The sequence below is a fragment of the Microcebus murinus genome, chromosome 1 (genome assembly GCF_040939455.1).
Source record: "Microcebus murinus isolate Inina chromosome 1, M.murinus_Inina_mat1.0, whole genome shotgun sequence".
Lineage (NCBI taxonomy): Eukaryota > Metazoa > Chordata > Mammalia > Primates > Cheirogaleidae > Microcebus > Microcebus murinus.
The window spans coordinates 68,990,082-69,011,349 of record NC_134104.1 but is presented as its reverse complement, the minus strand read 5'-3'; the positions used below and the strand labels follow the sequence as shown (position 1 = coordinate 69,011,349).

Below are 21,268 nucleotides of genomic sequence, written 5' to 3'. Positions count from 1 at the left end.
TTTATTTTTTTATTGATAGTTTTTCCTGATGATTAATAATGTTCATCACTTTTGCCTGTGCTTATTGCTTTGCTATCATCTTCTGTGCAATATCTGTTATAAATTCTAATTACATTTTTCTCTTGGTTTTGTCTGTTTTTCTTATTGATTTGAGGGAAGTTTTATGTATTTGAGAAATAACTCTTTAATCAGTTATATCTATTGCAAATGTCTTCACCAAGTTTGTTTTCCCTTTTTCCCTCTATTAATGGAGATTTTTGATGGATTAAATTTCTTTAAATTAAGTCAGTTTATCAGTCTTTTCTGTCATGGTTAATGCTTTTAGTGACCCATTGAAATTTATTCCTATCCCAAGGTCAAAAGGGACCTCTAGAAGCTCTATTGTTTTGCTTTTTACATTTAGATCTGATTTAATTTTGATTTAATCTTTGCATGTAACATGAGTTTTTTTAAATATATACAGATATCCAGTTGATCCAGCACCATTTTATGAAAAGACCATCATTTCTGCCAGAAATTTTATTGGTCTTTTGTTATATTTTAGGAGACCATGTATGTGTGGGTCTCCATTCATCTATTTGTTTTTGTGCCAACACTACAGTCTCTTAATTATAACTTTATAATAGGTATTGAATTCTATTAATGTAAGTCTTTCAATTTGTTATTCTTCAAGATTATTTTGGCTCTTCTTTGGATTTCCTTATTAATTTTAGAATCAAAAAGTTTTACAGATCTATTTAGAAAAAATTAAAACTAAGTCTTTTAACCAGTCCATGAACATGATATCTCTGTCCAATTACTATGGTTCTTTTTTCTTTTTCTCAGCAGTGTTTTTTATAATATAATATGGGTTTTATAAATCTTTTGTTAAATTTAGTCCTAGGTATATGACATTTTCTATGCCATTATAAATGATACTGCTTTTTAAATGTTAACTGCTATATAAGAAATAAGACTGGCATTTATATATTGATTGTATAGTCAGCAGTGTTGTTAAATTCATTACTTACAATCTTTTACAGATTTTTTTTGGATTGTCTATGTATATAGCCATGTCATCTGTGAACAATGACAGTTCTTTATACTGTTCATTTCCTTTTTTCTTGTCTAATGCACTGATAAGACGTCTAATTGAATGTCAAGTAGAAATAGTGATAATGAATATCACTTTCATGTTCACAAACAGAGGGGGGGGATGCAGTATTTCACAGCTGCATGTGATTGTTACCAGTAAGGTTTTTTGTAAATATCCTTTATCAGATAAGAAAGTTAACCTCTACACCTGGTTTATGGAGAGTTTTTATCCTGTGAGCTTTTATTTTCATCAAATTATTTAGTGAGAGGATTTTTTTTCTCCTTTATTCTGTTAATGTATTAAATTACATTGATTTTCTAATGTTAAACCAACCTTCCACTTGTGGAAAAAACCCACATGGTCATGATATATTTTCTGTACCATTGGTTTTGAACTGCTCACATTGTGTTTAATGTTGTACATCTATGTTCATAAGCATGAACTTAAGATAGTACCCTGACATTTTCCTTTCCTATAATGTCCTGGTCATTTTTGATATTGAGATTATGCTATTCTCTGAGGCCATCTATCTGGACATGGAGTTTTCTTGTAGGAAGGGTTTTTAGTTCTGATTCCATTTTCCTTAGCAGATATAAGACTGTTAAGATTTTCTGTCTCTTTTTACTGGAGCAGGAAAGAGGTCTAGGTCACATTTGATTTTTTGCAGTGATTGTCAAGCACAGATGGATGGAGAGGGTGTTTCTTGCAGAGGCAACCCTGCAAGTGAGCAGATGTCAAAGACAGAAAATACTTTATACACTAGATAGAAAATATTTGGGGCAAGACTAGAAAAAGAAATAATGAGCAAGAAGGTTATAGAAGTTATCTGGGAACCATAGAAGATAAAGAGTGGTTGTAATAAAATAAAGTAGTATTTGGGTAATAACCAAAATATGGGACTAAGGAATAAAAGTCGTTTTATTACTAAAGAAAAGAAGAAATCCATTGGATCTAATGGAGAATATAGTTTCTCTGCTGATATTAAAATCTCATGCTTTAACATTATATATATTCTCACTTTTAACTTACATTCTCTTTAGCTGAAAGGCCTTGTTAAACTTCTGATTTGGCCACCAGTCTCTTCCCACTTTCACTTCAAGCTTGTCCCCTTGCTTTTCTCCCAAACCTTAAAGGTCTTGAGTCGTTAATTTTGATATCTAAGGATAATGAATTAGGCTCTCTTATTTTGTAGTTCACTGGGGGACCTTACTATGTCAGATTTGGGGTATAATAAATAGTACTTTCTTATCTGATCCTTCTTTGGGGCTGTCCTTTTGTTCATAGGAACATTAATTTTTAGTCCTTGCTGTGTAAGATACTATGCCTTACATGTCAGATTAACTGCTTAAGAAAAGATCTATTGATAAAGTCTGAATATGGCAGAGAAAAGGTACATTTTCTGGCTTGAACATTTGATTGAATTTCTTGTCTGGTTGTCTTTTTGTTCCATCCAAACATGATAATACAGCAAAGGAATTTAAGAATAAAAAAATCAGTAAACTCTAGATTTTTAAAAGGCTGGTGATTAAAGAGGTTCATGTGGGTATCTATTGCTTCAGGGCTACATGCATTATCCCTAATAAATCACAGATACTCTTACATATCACTTAGGAAAGACTTTGAAAGGCAAGAGCCACTGGAAGAAAGTCCTTTGGCTCAAATATAAAAATGCATCTCATATGTGAACTGGATAGGAAATAATTGCTTTGGTACTGCAAACCTATTAATCTGCTAGACTGTACTAGATCGCTGAACCCTGTACTATCAATAGACATTGATAAAGTCTATCAGTAGATTTTTCTTTTTGTACAGATAGAGATGTATAGATGCTGCATCCTTTTGATAGAGCAAGCATTTTTCTGTATACCATAGTTCCAGGAATTTCCTATTGCCTTTCACCGAGATCACTTTATTCCTTTATGTCACCTGAGCACTGTGATGACTTGAACCAATGATCCCTGCATTTTTGTACCTCTAGTGGGTAGCATAGTGCTTTGTCCATTTTGGTATTCAGTAATTCAAAAGAAGAGATTGATATTTGATAGTAAATATTACAGCTAAATTTAAAATGCTTTGTAACTTTATCGTAGTAAGGCCTCAAGATAATTAAATATTGCTTTCCATGTGTTTTGGTAACAGTTTAGATAATTCAAGTATATTGTATCTGTAAGCTACAACTGAAATGTGTTACTTACCTGGGTCTTTGGAAAGCGTGGTCAGGAATATCTTTATAATTTTCTGTACCTAGCATTTGGTAGAATGACAACCCATGATATTTATTGTCATCAAAATGAATCAATAGATAGTTTTTCCTTATTTTTTATTTTTGCTTTTTTACCAGGTTGACAGATTTAAGCTGGAATAAGGACATAGGCTTTTTGCACTTATTTTTAAGCTTCTGATTTTCATTATTCACAGTCAAATTTCAACTATATATAATTATTTGAAATGGAAATCTGCAAAATAACTCTTCAAAAAAGTGAATTTATCATACTTCAGATTTACTTATTTTAGTCTTTCCTATGACAGTCTTTTAAATGTCCTTTCCTGGATTTCACTACATGAATAAGTTAGTATTATATAAAACTCCTTTTTAGTTGTATTTTATCAAAAGAAACCAAATGGACTGTTTGCTTTAGTGTTCTCAGATTCTAAAGTAGTTTTTACCTGGAAACAGCTCATCCAGTTTTTAGCTGATAAATAAATATTCTCTGCCAAATTCTGATATACAAAGGAGTGAGTATGAGTTATACATTAACTTTTAAATTTATAATCAATAAATGGGGCACTGAATGACTTGTTTTATTTTTGAAGTATTCTTCACTTTCTTTGTTTTGAAGCTTCTCCTCAGCCTGTTGATAACCATGTTAGTCCATCTCCCTACTTGGGCCAGACACCAGCATCACCAGCCAGATACTCACCAGTTTCTAAAGTAGTGCTCGGAGATGATGAAATTACAAGGTAAGGAACTTAACATTCATCTTTCTTTCAGAAATTCAACTATTAAAATAAATTTTAATCAACCACATAAGATAGCCACAGTTCTTAGGATAAAAAAAATTTATTAACAGTTGATAAACCTAAACCTTAATTTTTTCCATTGGAGGATTCATTAAAGAGCCCACGATATAAAAATATTTTATATTGCAAATAAATTACAGCTCCTTTTTTTTTTTTTTTTTTTTTTTTTTTTGAGACAGAGTCTCGCTTGTTGCCCAGGCTAGAGTGAGTGCCGTGGCGTCAGCCTAGCTCACAGCAACCTCAAACTCCTGGGCTCAAGCAATCCTGCTGCCTCAGCCTCCCGAGTAGCTGGGACTACAGGCATGCGCCACCATGCCCGGCTAATTTTCTATATTAGTTGGCCAATTAATTTCTTTCTATTTATAGTAGAGACGGGGTCTCGCTCTTGCTCAGGCTGGTTTCGAACTCCTGACCTTGAGCAATCCGCCCGCCTCAGCCTCCCAGAGTGCTAGGATTACAGGCGTGAGCCACCGCGCCCGGCTACAGCTCCTTTTTTTAATATTGCTTTTTTGTAAGTCTTGGTACATTATCCTTAGAAATTAGCTTGGTAAAACTAAGTTAAGAATATACTTAGGCAAATTTTAAACTAGCTTTTTATATATTCCTTATCTAATAGATACCATAAAATATTATGGCAATTTGATTCATGTTCGGAATTCAACAAGTAGTGTTTATTTTGTTTGATATATATCCTTGATAATCCAGGCACATAAAATTTACCTTCTCTAAAACAAAGGGATAGCTGCTTTTAAACATCTAAGCAGTAGTAGGGGTAGTGACTGTTTTGTAGGCATTAAAGTGTATGCAACAACTTTTCATGAGTGTATATATTTCCTGATAGGCTCTTTATATTATGATTTTAATTTCCACATTATTTTTTCCTTTCTGTTTGGTTTGATTTTTGTTTGAATTTTATATAAAATTAGATTTTTTTCCATTTGATTTCTAAGTCTTAACTTCTAGGCTTTCAAAGAATCTCTTTATCCCACTGTTTTGGAAAAACTGTTTATATTTCACCTAGGTTTCTTTATAGTTTTGTAACGTCAGAGTTATTAACAAGTAGTTCTCACTGATAGAATTACAGGTTTTCTGTAAAATTTCCAAGTTATAAATAAATGTTTTTTAATTTTTAGGGAACCTAGAAAAGTTGTCCTTCATCGTGGTTCAACAGGCCTTGGTTTCAACATTGTAGGAGGTGAGGATGGAGAAGGAATATTTATTTCCTTTATCTTGGCTGGAGGACCTGCTGATCTAAGTGGAGAGCTCAGAAAAGGAGATCGTATTATATCGGTAAGATATGTTAATCAAGATAATTTATTATTTTCACTATGACCTATTAATTGTTAAAGGTGGTTTTTTTTATTTTTTATATCACAAAATTATGGCTATATCTGAGTTATCTTCTTAACATTTTACATCTTGTAGAATTATAGGTTGTCTGAGAACATTTTCTGGATGATAGATTTTCTTTTAATACTTTGATATTCTTACAAGAGGTCAGTTTTATAAATGTGCTTGAGGAAAGTATTCTCTATTTGTTGACTGTAAGGTTCTCTATGTGTAATAGTAACTCAAGCTTGTTACTTGTATATACTTCTTTATATTTTAATCTGTTTGTTTGATCTGTTAAAAAAGGTTTTTAAAGTTGTCCAAAATGATGATGGTTTTAGCAGTTTGTCCTTGTAGCATTAGCTTTTTCTTTACATCTTTTGAAACCATGTTATTAGGTACATATAATTTTATAATTATATAATGACTCTTTATAATAATGGTTTTTGTCCTAGAATATGTATTTTCTGATATTAATATGGCTATCTAAACTTTTTTACTTGATATTTGCCTCATCTTTACTTCTCTTTTTATTGTAAATTTGTCTATGTGCTTATGTTGCAGTTACCCACACAGTTTTACACTAAAACTGATCTATAGTTCTACTGTGATATATAGGCCTTAGGAAGCTTTACTTCTAATTATACTCTTTCTAGAATTTTATTTCTGTTTCATTTTTATACTCCCAAATATAGTCATTTATATTTTTGTTTTTTAACAGTTAACTCACATGGCATACAGTTTTTGTTTGTTTGTTTACCATTCTAATTGTATCTTCTTTTTTCTGTGTTTCTCAGTGGATCAATAACAAGAGCATTTAGATTGGACAGTTATTTGTTGTATTGGATTATCTTATTTATTGTAGAAAATTTAGCTTCTCTAGCTTCTATCATCTATATACTAGCAGAACTCTGTAAAAAGCAAAAATGTCACTCAAATATCAAAATACATTTTAGTGTGAGCCCATGGTTTGTTTTTTCAACAGTGGTTTCTTAATGGGAAATATTCTTAGACTTTATCTAAAAATACCTTTATTTTACTTCACTTATAAATATAATTCAATCTGAGATTATAGGTTGACACTTTTTGTCTCTCAGTACTTTGAAAATGAGATTTTATGCTATTTGGCCTGCTTCTTGCTATTTAACACAAAAGGTCTGCTCTCTGTCTTATTTGTGAGTTATTTGGGTTTTTTTCACTGGTTGCTTTTAAGATCTCTGTCTTTGGTGTGCTATAGTTTCACTAAAATGTGAAACAATGTCTATGTCTAACATTTATTCTATTTGGGATTCATTATGCTTATTGAATCAGAGGAGTCATGTCTTTTATCAGTTCTGGAAACTTTTTAGCCATTGTCTTCTCACATTTTGCCTCTCCCATGTTATATGTATTCTGTCCTTCTTGAACAACTATGAGTGGATATTATCATTTTGTTCTTTGTGTCTTTTAACTCCAATTTTATATTTATCAACTCTGTCTCCTTGTGCTTCATTTTAGTCATTTCTTTAGGTCTATTTTCTTATTTATAAATTTTCTTGATCTGTATCTAATCTTCTCTGTAAGCCAAAACTAAGATTTTAATTTCAAAATACCATGTTTTCCTAAATATTCTCCCTGGTTTTTTTTCCAACTGCTTTGGTGGTTTTGATTATTAGGTTTTTCTGTTAAACATACTTACTTTTATATATAGTAATTCTGTTTTCTGGAGTTCTTGCTCTCTAATACGTGATATGTTGTGCCTCGTGGTGAATTGTTTTCTCACGTTCCAAATTTTGCATTGTAAGCTTATGTTCAGTAGTACTTTATTTACTTTTTTGTGGGAATCAGTGGTGTCTGAATTGGGGAATAGTGCTCCAGTGAAAAATTTTATGTTGCTTGTGGTGAACTCCAGGATTATCATTCGTATCATCATTTTTCCTGTGAGAAAAATAAAATTTAGAGGTTAATTTGCCTATAGTAGCAAATAATAGCTAATAAATGGTACAGATAGGATTTACCATAACCACTCAATTATACTGTGCTATTTTTTTTTTAATTAAAAAGTGTAAGGTAATGCTTTCTGAAACTTTAGGATTTGAGATATAGAGACAAACCTTATATCCTGGATCAATAGTGCCATTCATTATTGTTGACTATTTTAAATCATTTCCTCAATATAAATCAATAGACTCCTTTTCAACTACAAAATATAAAGGAAAAAAATCAGAAAATACTCCTCAAACTGAAGATAAATGTGGCTGGAACATGATAGAAAAAGCATTCCAGAAATGTGAACTGCATACTTTATGTAGTTTTCAGACCATTCTTTCTTACCATCTGACCTTCTGACATAGAAGTATCAACATATTTCTGCATCCTGTCCTTTTGAGGATCCTTTATAGTTCAAGGATATACTGAATCCAGGACAGAAAGATGGTTGACTGATTATTTACAAAAGAAGTGGAAGCCTATATTTATTTTAGTTCTGGGATCATGGTGCAACCATCTGGTATTTGAATGAAAATAACTCTTGTGCACTTGAGTCTTCAAATATGCAGCAATACTTTATTAAAGATTATAGTACTACAGTCTTAGAAAATAAAGAAAATTTTAAATATGCAGTTCAACTAAATGGCAGCTCCACTTATGTTTAAGGCTACAACAATTTAAAAAGCATAGTACTACAAACAAACAGTGATTATTGGAACAAATTTGTAAAGCAATAGAGTGACACCTAGTTATGGTGTTAGAATATAGAAAGTCTCAATAGACCATCACTCTTATCCTAACAACCAAAACAATCTGGATAAGTTTAGAAAAACTAAACCCATCAGAGAACTGAGGATTCAAAGAGACCTAGGGACCTAATGTCCAGAAAGTAACTAAAAGAGAAGATACGCACAGCAGCTTTCATGTTTGGTAGAGTGATGGAAAGAGGAGGCGTAGACAGGGATAGGGAGATATTAGCCAAAACTTTACCAAACATGTAATTGCCTCATGTGGACTAGTGAAACAGATAAAAATTCTGAGAAGACACAAAGCAAGTCTACACCTGCCTGCCAAACTCAGAGGCAATAAACCAAAGTTTGGGGGCCAAGATAGGAGAATTGGCAGAGAATCAGTCCTGAATCATATAGGACATCCCTAAATACAAGGCAACTGCCCACTAAATGTAGGAGGACCCTGGGCAAAAGATTTATGAAAATCAACAATAGGAAGAGTGGGAATGGTACGAGAGAGTTGAGATGAAGCCCTCTAAGGCAATGTGGAAAGAGAGAGAGAGAGACAGATCTTCCAAAACACAGAAAGCCTAAGGCAGATCTAGAGGGCAGAGAGAATTTAACCAGCAGTCCAGGTAGCTGGCAGCAGGGTTATAAAGCATAGAGTTTTGAAAGTTGGTGGCTATAAAACATGAGTCTCTTGAATCTTACCAGTACTTACACTGTGAGTCCCTCAGAAGGAAAGTCTTGATTCCACTCTCAGAACATTTTAAACTAAACTAAATTAAAGCTGCAACAAAATCCAATTGCAGTTCAACTATAGACCATACTGATACAGCTCCTGACCCTAGAGGCCAGACACATGGATTATTTCATCTTCTGGAAGTAAATATTATTTGCCTCAGTCTCTACTGTTATTTTACTACAATGTCTACTTTATAATTAAAAATTACAACACATGCAAAGAAGGAAGAAAATAACTTTTTGGAAAGACAGAAAGAAGTCAATAGAAGTAAATCAAGAGAAGACCCAGATATCAAATATATCAGAAAAGACTTTAAAATAATTATGATAAAATCATCATGATGATGATAAAAATGCTAAGAATCCAGAGGTAACGGTAGACAATGTGGATGAAGAGATTAGAGAATTTCAACAAAGACCCAAAAGCATAGAAAATGAATTACATAGAAATGGGCTAGAAATGGAAAATCTGTCAAATATAAAAATTTTATTTGAAAGACTTAATAGGACAGTGGAATTAAGAGACGAAAGAGTCAGTGAACTTGAACATAGATCAAAGAAAATTTCCAAACAGAAACTTCAGGCAAGGGGAGAAGAAAAAAATTGGGTGGAAAAGACAAGCTAGAACATCCAATATCTATGGAACAATGTCTGTCAAAGAGGAAATAATGACAAAGAACTTTCCAAAACAGTAAAACATAACAACCCACATAATCTCTGAAACTTAGCAAACCCAGGCAGGATACATACACAGAAAACCAAACTTACATACACCATAATCAAAATACTAAAAACCTGTGCTAAACAGCATATCTTAAAAATAGGGATAAAACAACACGTTACATACAGAGGAACAATAATACAATGACTACTGACTTCTCACTAGGAATGGTAGAAGGCATAATGCAATTGAATAATATCATCAAAGTGCTGAAAGGAAAAAAAAGTCACCATAGACTCATATTCAGTGAAATTATTCATCAGAAATGAAAATGAAATAAAGATATTTTCAAGCAAATAGTTGTAGAGAGAAATTATCTCTGGAGATCTACAAGAAATACTAAAGAAATTGTTCTGGTTGAAGAGAAATTATACCAGACAGAACCCCAGCTCTGCAGAAGGGAATTAGAAAAAACAGAAAGGGTAAACAACCTGGATAAATATAAAAGATCTATTTTTTTAACTTTTAAGAAAAACTTTATATATTTTATTATAAGACTATTGGCTGTTTAAAACAAAAAAATAGCAATGGGTCGTGGGTGTTATAACATATGTAGAACTAAAATAGAAGACCTCTAGCACACAAATCGAAAGGAAAGATGGAAATTATATAGTTGTTTCTTATACAGTTTCTGAAGTGGTATAAATTTTTTGAAAGTAGACTGTTATAACTTATAGTTAATATTATAATCCCTAGCTGAAGTACTAAAAGTGCCTTAAGAGTTATAATTTTAAAAAATCAGTATAGGAGATCAAATGGAACACTGAAAAAACTATATGCTTTACACAAAGACAGGAAAGGAAGACCAGACCAAGTAAATATAAAACAATACCAAGATGTGAGATTGAAACCCAGCTATATTAATAATTATATTGCAATAAATGTTAATATAAAGAAATTGTCAGCTGGGTTCAGAAAAGCAAGACCCAATGATATACTATTTATCAGAAATTCACTTTAAATATAAAGACAAATGTGTTGTGAGTAAAAGAGTGAAAGAAAGTACACCAGGTAAACAGCATATTAAAGCTACTGTACTAATATGAGACAAAATTGAACTTAAGAAAAACAGTGGGCTGGGTGCAGTGCTCACGCCTATAATCCTAGCACTCTGGGAGGCCGAGGCAGGAGGATCGCTCAAGGTCAGGAGTTGAAGCCAGCCTGAGCAAGAGCAAGACCCCCTCTTTACTAAGAAATAGAAGGAAATTAATTGGCCAACTAAAAATATATAGAAAAAATTAGCCAGGCATGGTGGCGTGTGCCTATAGTCCCAGCTACATGGGAGGCTGAGACAGAAGGATTGCTTGAGCCCAGGAGTTTGAGGTTGCCGTGAGCTAGGCTGACACCATGGCACTCTAGAGTGAGACTCTGTCTCAAAAAAAAGACAAACAGTGTTATTATAGATATATTTCATTTCATCAAGAAGACATAACAATCCTAAATGTGCATGTACTTGATAATCCTTTCAAAAACATGAAGTAAAAACTAAGAACTAAGAAGAGAAATGGACAAATCTGTAATCACAGTTGGAGATTTAAACACTCTCTTCTATAATTGATAGAATAAGTAGAAAAAAAGGAAAAGAAGAATCATCTCAGTCCTTACCTCACACCATATACAAAAGTTAACTTGAAAAGGATCGTAGAACTAAACATATAAAAGAAAACATACAAGAAAACCTTAGTGAACTTGGATTAGACAAATTTCTTAAATAGGACCAAAGAGCCAAGTCAGTTCTATAGAGAAGGGAAAGTCTTTTTAACAAATAGTGCTGGAACAACTAGCTATCTGTGTGTAAAAACATGAACCTTAAACCAGTCTTACTCCTGACAGAAAACTTAATTCTAAATGGAAGGTAAATCCAAATGTAAAACCCAGAACATAATCTACCTAGAAGAAAACATTGGATAATATCCTTGGCAAGCCTAGGGTAGGCAACAATTACTTGGACAAGATATATAAAACACTAACCATAAAAAAGATGCCATTAAAAACCAAATAGGGGCCGGGCGCTGTGGCTCATGCCTGTAATCCTAGCTCTTGGGAGGCCGAGGCGGGCGGATTGCTCAAGGTCAGGAGTTCAAAACCAGCCTGAGCAAGAGCGAGACCCCGTCTCTACTATAAATAGAAAGAAATCAATTGGCCAACTGACATATATATATAAAAAATTAGCCGGGCATGGTGGCACATGCCTGTAGTCCCAGCTACTTGGGAGGCTGAGGCAGAAGGATCACTCGAGCCCAGGAGTTTGAGGTTGCTGTGAGCTAGGCTGACGCCACGGCACTCACTCTAGCCTGGACAACAAAGCGAGACTCTGTCTCAAAAAAAAAAAAAAAAAAACCAAATAGGCAAGCCACACAGTGGTAAAAAATATTCTCAGTACATACGTCTCACAAAATACTTGTATCTAAATATATAAATATCTCAACAATAAAAAGGTGAGTAACCCAATTTAAAATGCGCAAAAGACTTCAGCAGATATTTCACAAAAGAAGATATATGAATGGCCAATAAATAAATGGAAAGGTGCTTAACATACAATATCAGAGAAATGTAAAAGCCGCAATGAATAACAAGGTTTGAAGGAATTTGGGTAGGAGTGATGTAATTGTTCTGTATTTTGATTGTGGTGGTGACTACACAGAACTCTTAACTGTATACCAAAAAAGATTAATTATGCCTAAATAAAAATAATTATTTTTAAAGCCTAAATAATGAAATATCATATCTCTCCTAGTTGAATGGCTAAAGAAAAAAAATTAACAACATTCATTAGTGAAGATGTTGGAGTATCTGCAACTCACATTCATTACTGGTGGGCATGTAAAATGGTACACCAGTACAAGAACTTTTAGGGAGATTTTTTTAAGACGTTAAATATCCTGTTATTGGCATATGTGAATGCCTCTGATTTGTGTGTATTGATTTTGTAACCTGAGACTTTACTGAATTCATTTATCAAATCTAGGAGTCTCTTTGACAAATCCTTTGGGATTTTCTATATATAATATTATATCACTGGCAAAGAGCGAGAGTTTGATCTCATCTGCCCCACTTGGATGCTCTTAATACCCCTCTCTTGCCTGATTGCTATAGCTAGGACTTCAAACACTATGCTGAATAGAAGTGGACATAGTAGGTATCCTTGTCTAGTTCCACTTCGAAGTCAGAATGGTTTCAATTTTTCCCCATTCAGTATGATATTGGCTGTGGGTTTGTCATAAATGGGCTTGGTAATTTTAAGATATGAGCCATCTATGCCTATTTTGTTAAGAGTTTTTATCATAAAGGTGTGTTGGACTTGGTCAAATGCTTTTTCTGCCTCTATTGAGAGAATCATATGGTCTTTGTTCTTGCTTTTATTTATGAGACGAATTTATAGATTTGCATATGTTGAAGCAGCCTTGCATCCCTGGAATAAAGCCCACCTGGTCATGGTGAATTATTTTTTTGATGTGCTACTGAATTCTATTTGCTAAAATTTTGTTGAGGATTTTTGCATCTATATTCATGGGGCATTTTGGTCTGTAATTTTCTTTTTTTGTTGTGTCCTTTCCTGGCTTTGGTATCAAGGTGATATTGGCTTCGTAGAATGAATTAGGAAGGATACCATCTTTCTCAATGTTGTGGAATAATTTCTGTAGTATAGGCATGAGTTCTTTGTATGTTTGGTAAAACTCTGAAGTGAAAGAAAGTTAAATATCTAGGAATATATTTAACGAAAGATGTGAAAGACATATATGAGGAAAACTATGAAACACTAAGAAAAGAAATTGTAGGAAATGTAAACAGAGGGAAAAATCTACCTTGCTCTCATGGATTAGTAGAATCAGTATCATTAAAATGTCAATATTACCTAAAGTGATCAACAGAATTAATGCAGTCTCCATCAAAGTACCATCATCATTCTTTATAGATCTAGAAAAAATAGTTCTTCACTTTGTGTGGAACCAGAAAAGACCTCATATTGCCAAAGCAATCTTAAGTAATAAGAGTAAACTGGGAGGTATCAGTCTACCAGACTTTCAGCTGTACTACAAAGCTATAATAACTAAAACAGCTTGGTATAGGCACAAGAACAGACATTGATCTTTGGAACAGGACTGAGATTCCAGAGATGAAACCATCTACATATGGTAATCTAATCTTTGATAAAGCAGACAAAAATATACATTGGAGAAAAGAATCTCTTTTCAATAAATGGTGTTGGGAAAACTGGATAGCTACATGCAAAAGAATGAAACTGGATCTCTACCTCTCACCTCTCACAAAAATCCACTCAGGATGGATAAGACTTAAACCTAAGGCATGAAACCTTAAGAATTCTAGAAGAAGATGTTAGGAAGCCTCTTTTGGACATCGGCCTAGGCAAAGAATTTTTGAAGAAGACCCCCAAAGCAATCACCACAGCAATAAAAATAAATAAATGGGATCTGAACAAATGAAAAAGCTTTTGCATAGCCAAGGACACTATTATTAGAGCGAATGGACAGCCTACAGAATGGGAGAAAATATTTGCTCTCTACACATCTGATAAAGGTCTGATAACAAGAATCTATCTAGAACTTAAAAGAATCAACAAGGAAAAAATCAACCCCATCAATAAATGGGCAATGGAAATGAGCAGAAACTTTTCAAAAGAAGACAGAATAATGGCCAGCAAACATATTTTAAAATGCTCACCATCTCTAATCATTAGAGAAATGCAAATCAAAACCACAATGAGATATCATCTAACCCCAGTGAGATTGGCCTCTATCAAAAAATCCCAAAACAACAAATGCTTGCGAGGATGTGGAGAGATAGGAACACTCTTACACTGCTGGTGGGCCTGCAAATTAGTGCAACCTCTGTGGAAAAGAATTTAGAGATACCTCAAAGAGCTAAAAATAGAAATACCATTCAATCCAGCAATAGCATTATTAGGCATCTACCCAAAAGAGCAAAATACATTCTCTAATAAAGACATCTGCACCTGAATGTTTATGGCAGCACAATTCACTATTGCAAGGATGTGGAAACAACCCAACTGCCCGTCAATTCTTGAGGGGATTATTAAAATTTGGTATATGTATACAATGGAATATTACTCAATTATAAGAAACGACAGTGATCTAGCATTGCTTATATTTTCCTAGATTGAGCTTGAACCTATTATCCAAAGTGAGGTGACACAAGAGCGGAAGAATAGACTCCACATGTACTCACCATCAAATTGGTACTGACTGATTAACGCTATGGTGCTCACATGGTGGTAGTGTTCTCCAGGGATTCGGGGATTGGAGGGGGTAGACTCACAACTGAGGGACGCGGTGAGCATTGTAGAGTGGAAGGGCATGCATCTAACCCTTGCTAGGGAGAGGCAAAGATATAAAATATAACCAAAATGTTTGTACTCTCATAATTTCCTGAAATAAAAAAAAAGAAGTTAAACATCGATCTAACCTTATCATTTGGGTTTCACCCATGAGAAATGAAAGCTTATGTCCACAAAAACACTTTGATGAGAATGTTCACAATGCTCTTATTCATGATAATCAGATCTGCAAATGATCCAAGTTTCCCTCAACAGGAAGATAGCTAAATAAATTGTAGTATATTTATACAATGTAATACTACTCAGAAATAAAAAGGAACAAACTACTGAAACACAAAATAATATAAATGTCTCTAAGAAATATGTTGAGCAAAACAAAACAGACACCACAAAAACACATACTGTATGATTCTCGTTATGTAATAGTCATTAGCAGGTAACATTCATTTGTGCTGATAGAAGTCAGAAAGTGGTTGCCAGTGATTGCCACTGACTATAAAGGTGCATATTGGAACTTTTCTGGGTTGGTAGATGGAAAAGATATATATATATTGTTTTGGGTAGTGGTTTCATGATTGTATACAGCTGTCAAAACCCTTTCAGCTGAGCTATTCCAATTCATTTCATTATTTGTAAAGTATACTGTAATTTAATTTATTTTTATTTTTAGAGACAGGGTCTCACTCTGTCACCTAGGCTGCAGTGCACTGGCACAATCACAGCTCACTACAAGCTCAAACTCCTGGGCTCAAGTGATCTTCCTGACTCAGCCTCCTGAGTAGCTAGGACTATAGCACACTGCACCATGCCCAGCTAATTATTTTTATTTTACTTTTTATAGACAATGATTCTTGCTGTATTGGCCAGGTTGGTCTTGAATTCCCAGCCTCAAACGATCCTCTTGCCTTGGCCTCCCAAAGTGCTGGAATTACAGGCATGAGCCCCCATGCCCAGCCTGTAATTTAATTTTTTAAAATGTTGCAGTGTGATAAGGACAAATGAATGGTAAAGGAATGGGTTTTTTTTTTTTTAAAAATAAATGTTGCTGGACAAATTAGCTAGTTATTTAGAGGAATAAAATTAGCTTAGAGCCTCACCTTGCCTCTGTGTCAAAATAAATTTTCAGTTCAGTGTGAGAAACTCAAAGTAAAAATAAATGTTTTTAAATTGTCCATGTGGGATCACTTTATATGGGACGCTGACATACTGCTAAGTATTTTAGGGCAACCAACAAAACCTGGTACACCCAGAACTTTCCTGGTTTTAGCACTGAAAGCCTTGTGTCTATAAACCCTTTAAGTCTCCATTCTGCTACTCACTCTAATGTGAGTATAATGTAGCATTATGTTTGGCAGTATCCATCAGTAACCTTAAAATTGTAATGCTTTAGGAGCAAAAGAAAAACATAAGAAAAGTTACCTTAAACTAAATAAAACCCTAGAACAAACACATTTAACTTATCTAATTAGACAAAATTTAGCAGTTTTCAAATATAATCTTGTATCAGGATCACCTAGAGGCCTGGAGTAGCTAGGACTATAGCACACTGCTATAGAGTGTGCTGGACCCTATAGAGATTTCTGGACCCTATTCCACTGTTTCTGATTGAGTAGGACTTTGTTGAGATCTGAAATTTTGCATTTCTGACAAGTTTCCATGAGCTATTGATATTAATGTTGCTGCTTCTGGGACTAAACTTTGAGAACCACTGTTCTAAAGACAACTCTGCCATTGATATTCTTGGTGATAACCCACATTACTGAGGAAAGTATAAGTTATTTGGAAGAGCAAGGAAATAAATAATAAGTTTATAAAAATTACCTTTGATTAGATCCCTCTGTCCCCTAAGAAAGAAAAAGAAAAGTTAAGTAAATTAATAATGTATTAAAAAATTGCCTTTGAAAATTCAATTTTGTTGAATAATGAAGCTTTTATAATCTAAATCTATTACATGTGTAGAATACTACACTTTAAAACACTATAAATGAGATATTACTTGTCTTGGTCCCATCCTCTGCTCTACAGCATCAGGGTAGCCTTGAAAACTTAATAGTAATAGCCCACAATCTCCAGTGAAAACCAATAACCTGGCAGCCACTGGAGGAGCAGAATATGGGTTGGAACTCTTTCACAGCCTGTTTTCCAGAGGTGATTTTGACCTCTCTGATGGTTCCTGGAATATCCTGTTTGCAAGGCTTTCTATATTTGACCTGATTCAAGAGCTTCCTCTGAGCAGAAAGTCTTTCCCCTGAGATAATTGTCAAAACAATTTAGGTTAGTTTTGAATATCTTTTCTTATGTTGCCCTCAACTGTTACCAATATCTCAGGCAGCATGCTGAGACAAATAGTAGTAGACTAATCAAAATGCTTAAAAGGAAAATCTGGGAAATGAGTTCTCCAGAGAGCCTTTGAAAACCTCCAACATACTCCTTAGAACCTAGAAAACCATGCACATGTTCATGAATGTGTACATGCTTTGGAAAGACCTGAAAAGGCCTTAAACTCTCATCTCTGGCTGAACATGAGGTTCTCTGCAAGCAGGAAGCGAAGATCAAGGCAGAGTTATCAACTGCTTATCTGCGTGTTGAAGGTGGGCCCCCCAACATGTACCAAGACCCCTTGGCAAAGAATGCAAGACTTATTAGTTCCAAGCATTTAAGGAAATATCTGTACAATCATTAACTAACCACTAAGCTAACCAGTCAGAGACTTCGTTGCCATACACAATAAGGAATGCAGACTTTTAAAAATTAAGAAGAGTCACTAAACAACAGCTGTGACAAACAACAACAAGCAGCCCTAGACAGGGGGACATATCTGATATCTAGAGTTGCCCACATTGTATTTATTTTAAATGTCCAGTTTTCAACAAAAAAAATAAGACATGAATAAAAAGAAAATATGGCCCATATACAAGAGAATAAAATGAATCAGTAGAAATTGTCTGTAGGGAATACAGAGCAGCTTGGAGCAAATGAGTGACATACTCTTCACACTGGCCCAGGGTCCCTCTTGTTTTTCTTAATGGTGCACGCAGCTGACTGATTAACACTATAAAAGCAGCACACTTCCCTCTGACTCACGCCTTAGTCAGGCTTCTGGAGAATATTCATTTTATCTTCCAGAGGCGTGACCCTTCACCTCCTCTTGGTATGTGTCTGGCAGAGGATCAAAATTCCACCAAGCCCTCTGCCCCGCCCAGGATGGCCTAAGCTGGCCTAAGGCCCAGGGTGGCCCTAGGGGCAGCCCTCTGCCCCGCCCAGGGTACCCTGCCCAGGGTGGCCTAAGCTGCTGCCCTAGACACAGCAGCCTCCACAGCTACCATTGTCGCCACTACCAAGAACCAGGCTTTGGAACTGGGAAGCTGCCAGCGAGGCTGTTGACTTCCTGTAGGTCCTTACCCTTGCCAATGCGCTTGCTGGGAAGCCTAGACATTGGACTTACTAGACAAAGACTTTAAATCCTGTATTTTACATATGTTCAAATAATTAAAACCATCCTGAAGAATGAAAGAAAAATATGAGAACAATGTCTCTCACCAAGAGAATATCAGCAAAGAGATAAAAGTTATAAATAAGAACCAAATAGAAATTCTAGAGTTAAAAAGTACAATAACTGAAATGAAAAATTCTCTAGACAAGGTCAGCAAAAGAAAATAACTGGCAGAAGAAAGAATCAGCAAACTTGAAGATGGGTGGGTCAATTGAGATTTCTAGGATGAAGAACTGAAAAAGAAGAATGAAGAAAACTAACAGAGCCTCAAAGACCTATAGGATACCATCAAATATGCCAGCATATATATAATGTGATTGCCTAAAGGATTGAAAAAGTAGAGAAAGAGGCAGAAAAAAATATTTGAATAAATAATGGCCCAAAGCTTCCATAATTTGTTGAAAAACATTAATATATACATCTAAGAATCTCAGTGACTTTCAAGTAGAATAAACTTGAAGAGATCCACACCATAGACACATTATAATCAAACTGTCAAAAACCAAAGACAGAGGATCTTGAAAGCAGCAAAAAAGAAATTACTTATCACATGCAAGAGATCCTCAATTAAGATCAGCAGCTGATTTCCTATCAGAAACCATGGAGACCATAAAGCAGCGAGATGGCATATTCAGAGGTCTGAAAGAAAAAAAGAAAAAATCTGTTGAATTCTATATCTAGCCAAACTGTTCTTTGGAAATGAAGGAGAAATCAGGACATTCCTAGATAAACAAAAGCTGAGGGAGTTCATCTCTAGAAAACCTGCTTTATAAGAAATACTTCACGCTAAAATGAAAGGATACTAGGCAGTAACTCAAATCCACATAAAGAAATAAAGAACATCAGTAAAGATAACTACATAGGTAAATATAAAACAGCATATGGGTATTATTTTATTTGTAACTTTTTTTCCTCCATTCAGATTTTAAAAACAACTGAATAAAGCAATAATTAAAATCAGTGTTGATGGGCACACATTGTACAAAGATGTAAATAATCGACAGTAACATCACAAAGCAGGTAAAGAGAACAGAGTCAAATACGAGCAGAGTTTTTACATGCTACTGAAATCAAGTTAGTATAATCCAAACTAAATTCTTACAAAATGTTAACTATAATCCAAAGCAACCACTAGGAAAATGACTGAAAATATATATAGTAAAAGAAATGACAAAGGAATCAAAATGGTACAGTAGGAAATATCTATTTAACACAAAAGAAGGCAGTAATGGAGGAATAGAGACACAAGACATAAGACAAAGAAAATATAGCAAAATGAATGACAAATCCTACATTACCAGTAATTACATTACATGTAAATGAATTAAGCACTCCAGTTAAAAGGAAAAGATTGGTAGATTAAAAAACAGAATCTGCCAGATGTGGTGATTCACACCTGGGAGGCCGAGGCGGGAGGATTGCTTGGGCTTAGGAGTTCAAGACCAGTCTCAGCAAGAGTGAGATCCCATCTCTATTAAAAATAGAAAAATTAACTGGGCATGGTGGTGCACGCCTGTAGTCACAGCTACTTGAGAGGCTGAGGCAGGAGGCTTGAACCCTGGAGTTTGAGGTTGCAGTAAGCTATGATGACATCACTGCACTCTACTCAGAGTGACAGATAAGGCTCTGTCTCAATAAAAAAGAAAGAACCCCAGAATCCAACGTTATGCTGTCTACAAGAGAGACACTTTAAAGGCACACATAGGTCAAAAGTAAAAGGTTGGAAAAGATATATTACACAAACAAAAACCAAAACACACCTACAGTGGCTACACTAATATCAAAGTAGACTTTAAGACAAAAATTGTTTCTAAATGCAAAACATATAATATGTGTATCATTATATAGTTATATATGATATGTTATTTAGTTATATATATATTACATAGTTATTGATAAATTTCTGGGAAAACATAAACTACTGAAACTGACTGAAGAAGAAATAGAAAATCTGAATATTCCTATAACAAGTAAGGAGATTGAATTAGTAATTTAAAACTTTCCACAATGGAAAAAGCTCAGGATTAGATGGCTTCACTGGTGCATTCTGCCAAACAGTTAAAGAAGAATTAACACCATTCATTCATAAACTCTTTTCCAAAATGTTAGAAACCTCAGGACCACTTCCCAACTCATTCTTTGTAGCCAATATTATCCTTATACCAAACCAGATAAAGATACCACAAGAAAAGGAAATTGCAAATCTATGTCTCCTATGAAAATAGATGTAAAAACCCTCAACAAAATAACTAGATCCAGCAGCATATAAAAAACGTTTATATACCGTAACCAAGGAGAATTTATCAAAGGAATGCATGATTGGTCAACATAGAAAAACCAGTCAAAGTAAAATACCATCTTAATAGAATAAAAGACATAAAACACATGATATCTCAGTAGGCACAGAAAAAGTAATTGTCATAAACCAACATCTTTTCAGAATAAAAGGCTTCCTTAGTCTGATAAAAGATATCTCTGAGAAACCATAGCTTGACAAAATATTAAATGGTAAAAGACTGAAAGCTTTCCATCTAAAATCAGGAACAAGACGAGGATGTCTGCTTGACTCAACATTGCCCTTGAGGTTCTAGCACTTAGGCAAGAGAAAGAAATAAAAGACTTCTAGAGTAAGAAGGAAGAAAGAAAACTATTTCTGTTTATAGATGATATAATCTTATATATAGAAAATCTTAAGAAATATAACAACAAAAAACCTATCAGAGGCCGAACTTGGTGGCTCACACCTGTAATGCCAGCACTTTAGGAGGCCAAGGTGGGAGAATTGCTTAAGGCCAGGAATTTGAGGTATGGTGAGCTACGGTGACACGACTGCACACTAGCCCAGGCAACAGAGTGAGACCCTATCTCA

General features: G+C 34.4%; 1 protein-coding gene across 24 annotated transcripts in view; it reads left to right on the top strand.

Moving 5' to 3' along the window:
• Positions 1-21,268, top strand: part of DLG1 (discs large MAGUK scaffold protein 1) — a 280,182-nt gene that overhangs the window by 183,712 nt on the left and 75,202 nt on the right. For all 24 annotated transcript variants that reach the window (XM_076002734.1, XM_076002732.1, XM_076002729.1 and 21 more), the window contains 2 exons: positions 3,916-4,036; positions 5,230-5,386. In XM_076002734.1, the coding sequence (XP_075858849.1) occupies positions 3,916-4,036; positions 5,230-5,386 (278 nt within the window). The remainder of the gene's footprint in view (positions 1-3,915; positions 4,037-5,229; positions 5,387-21,268) is intronic.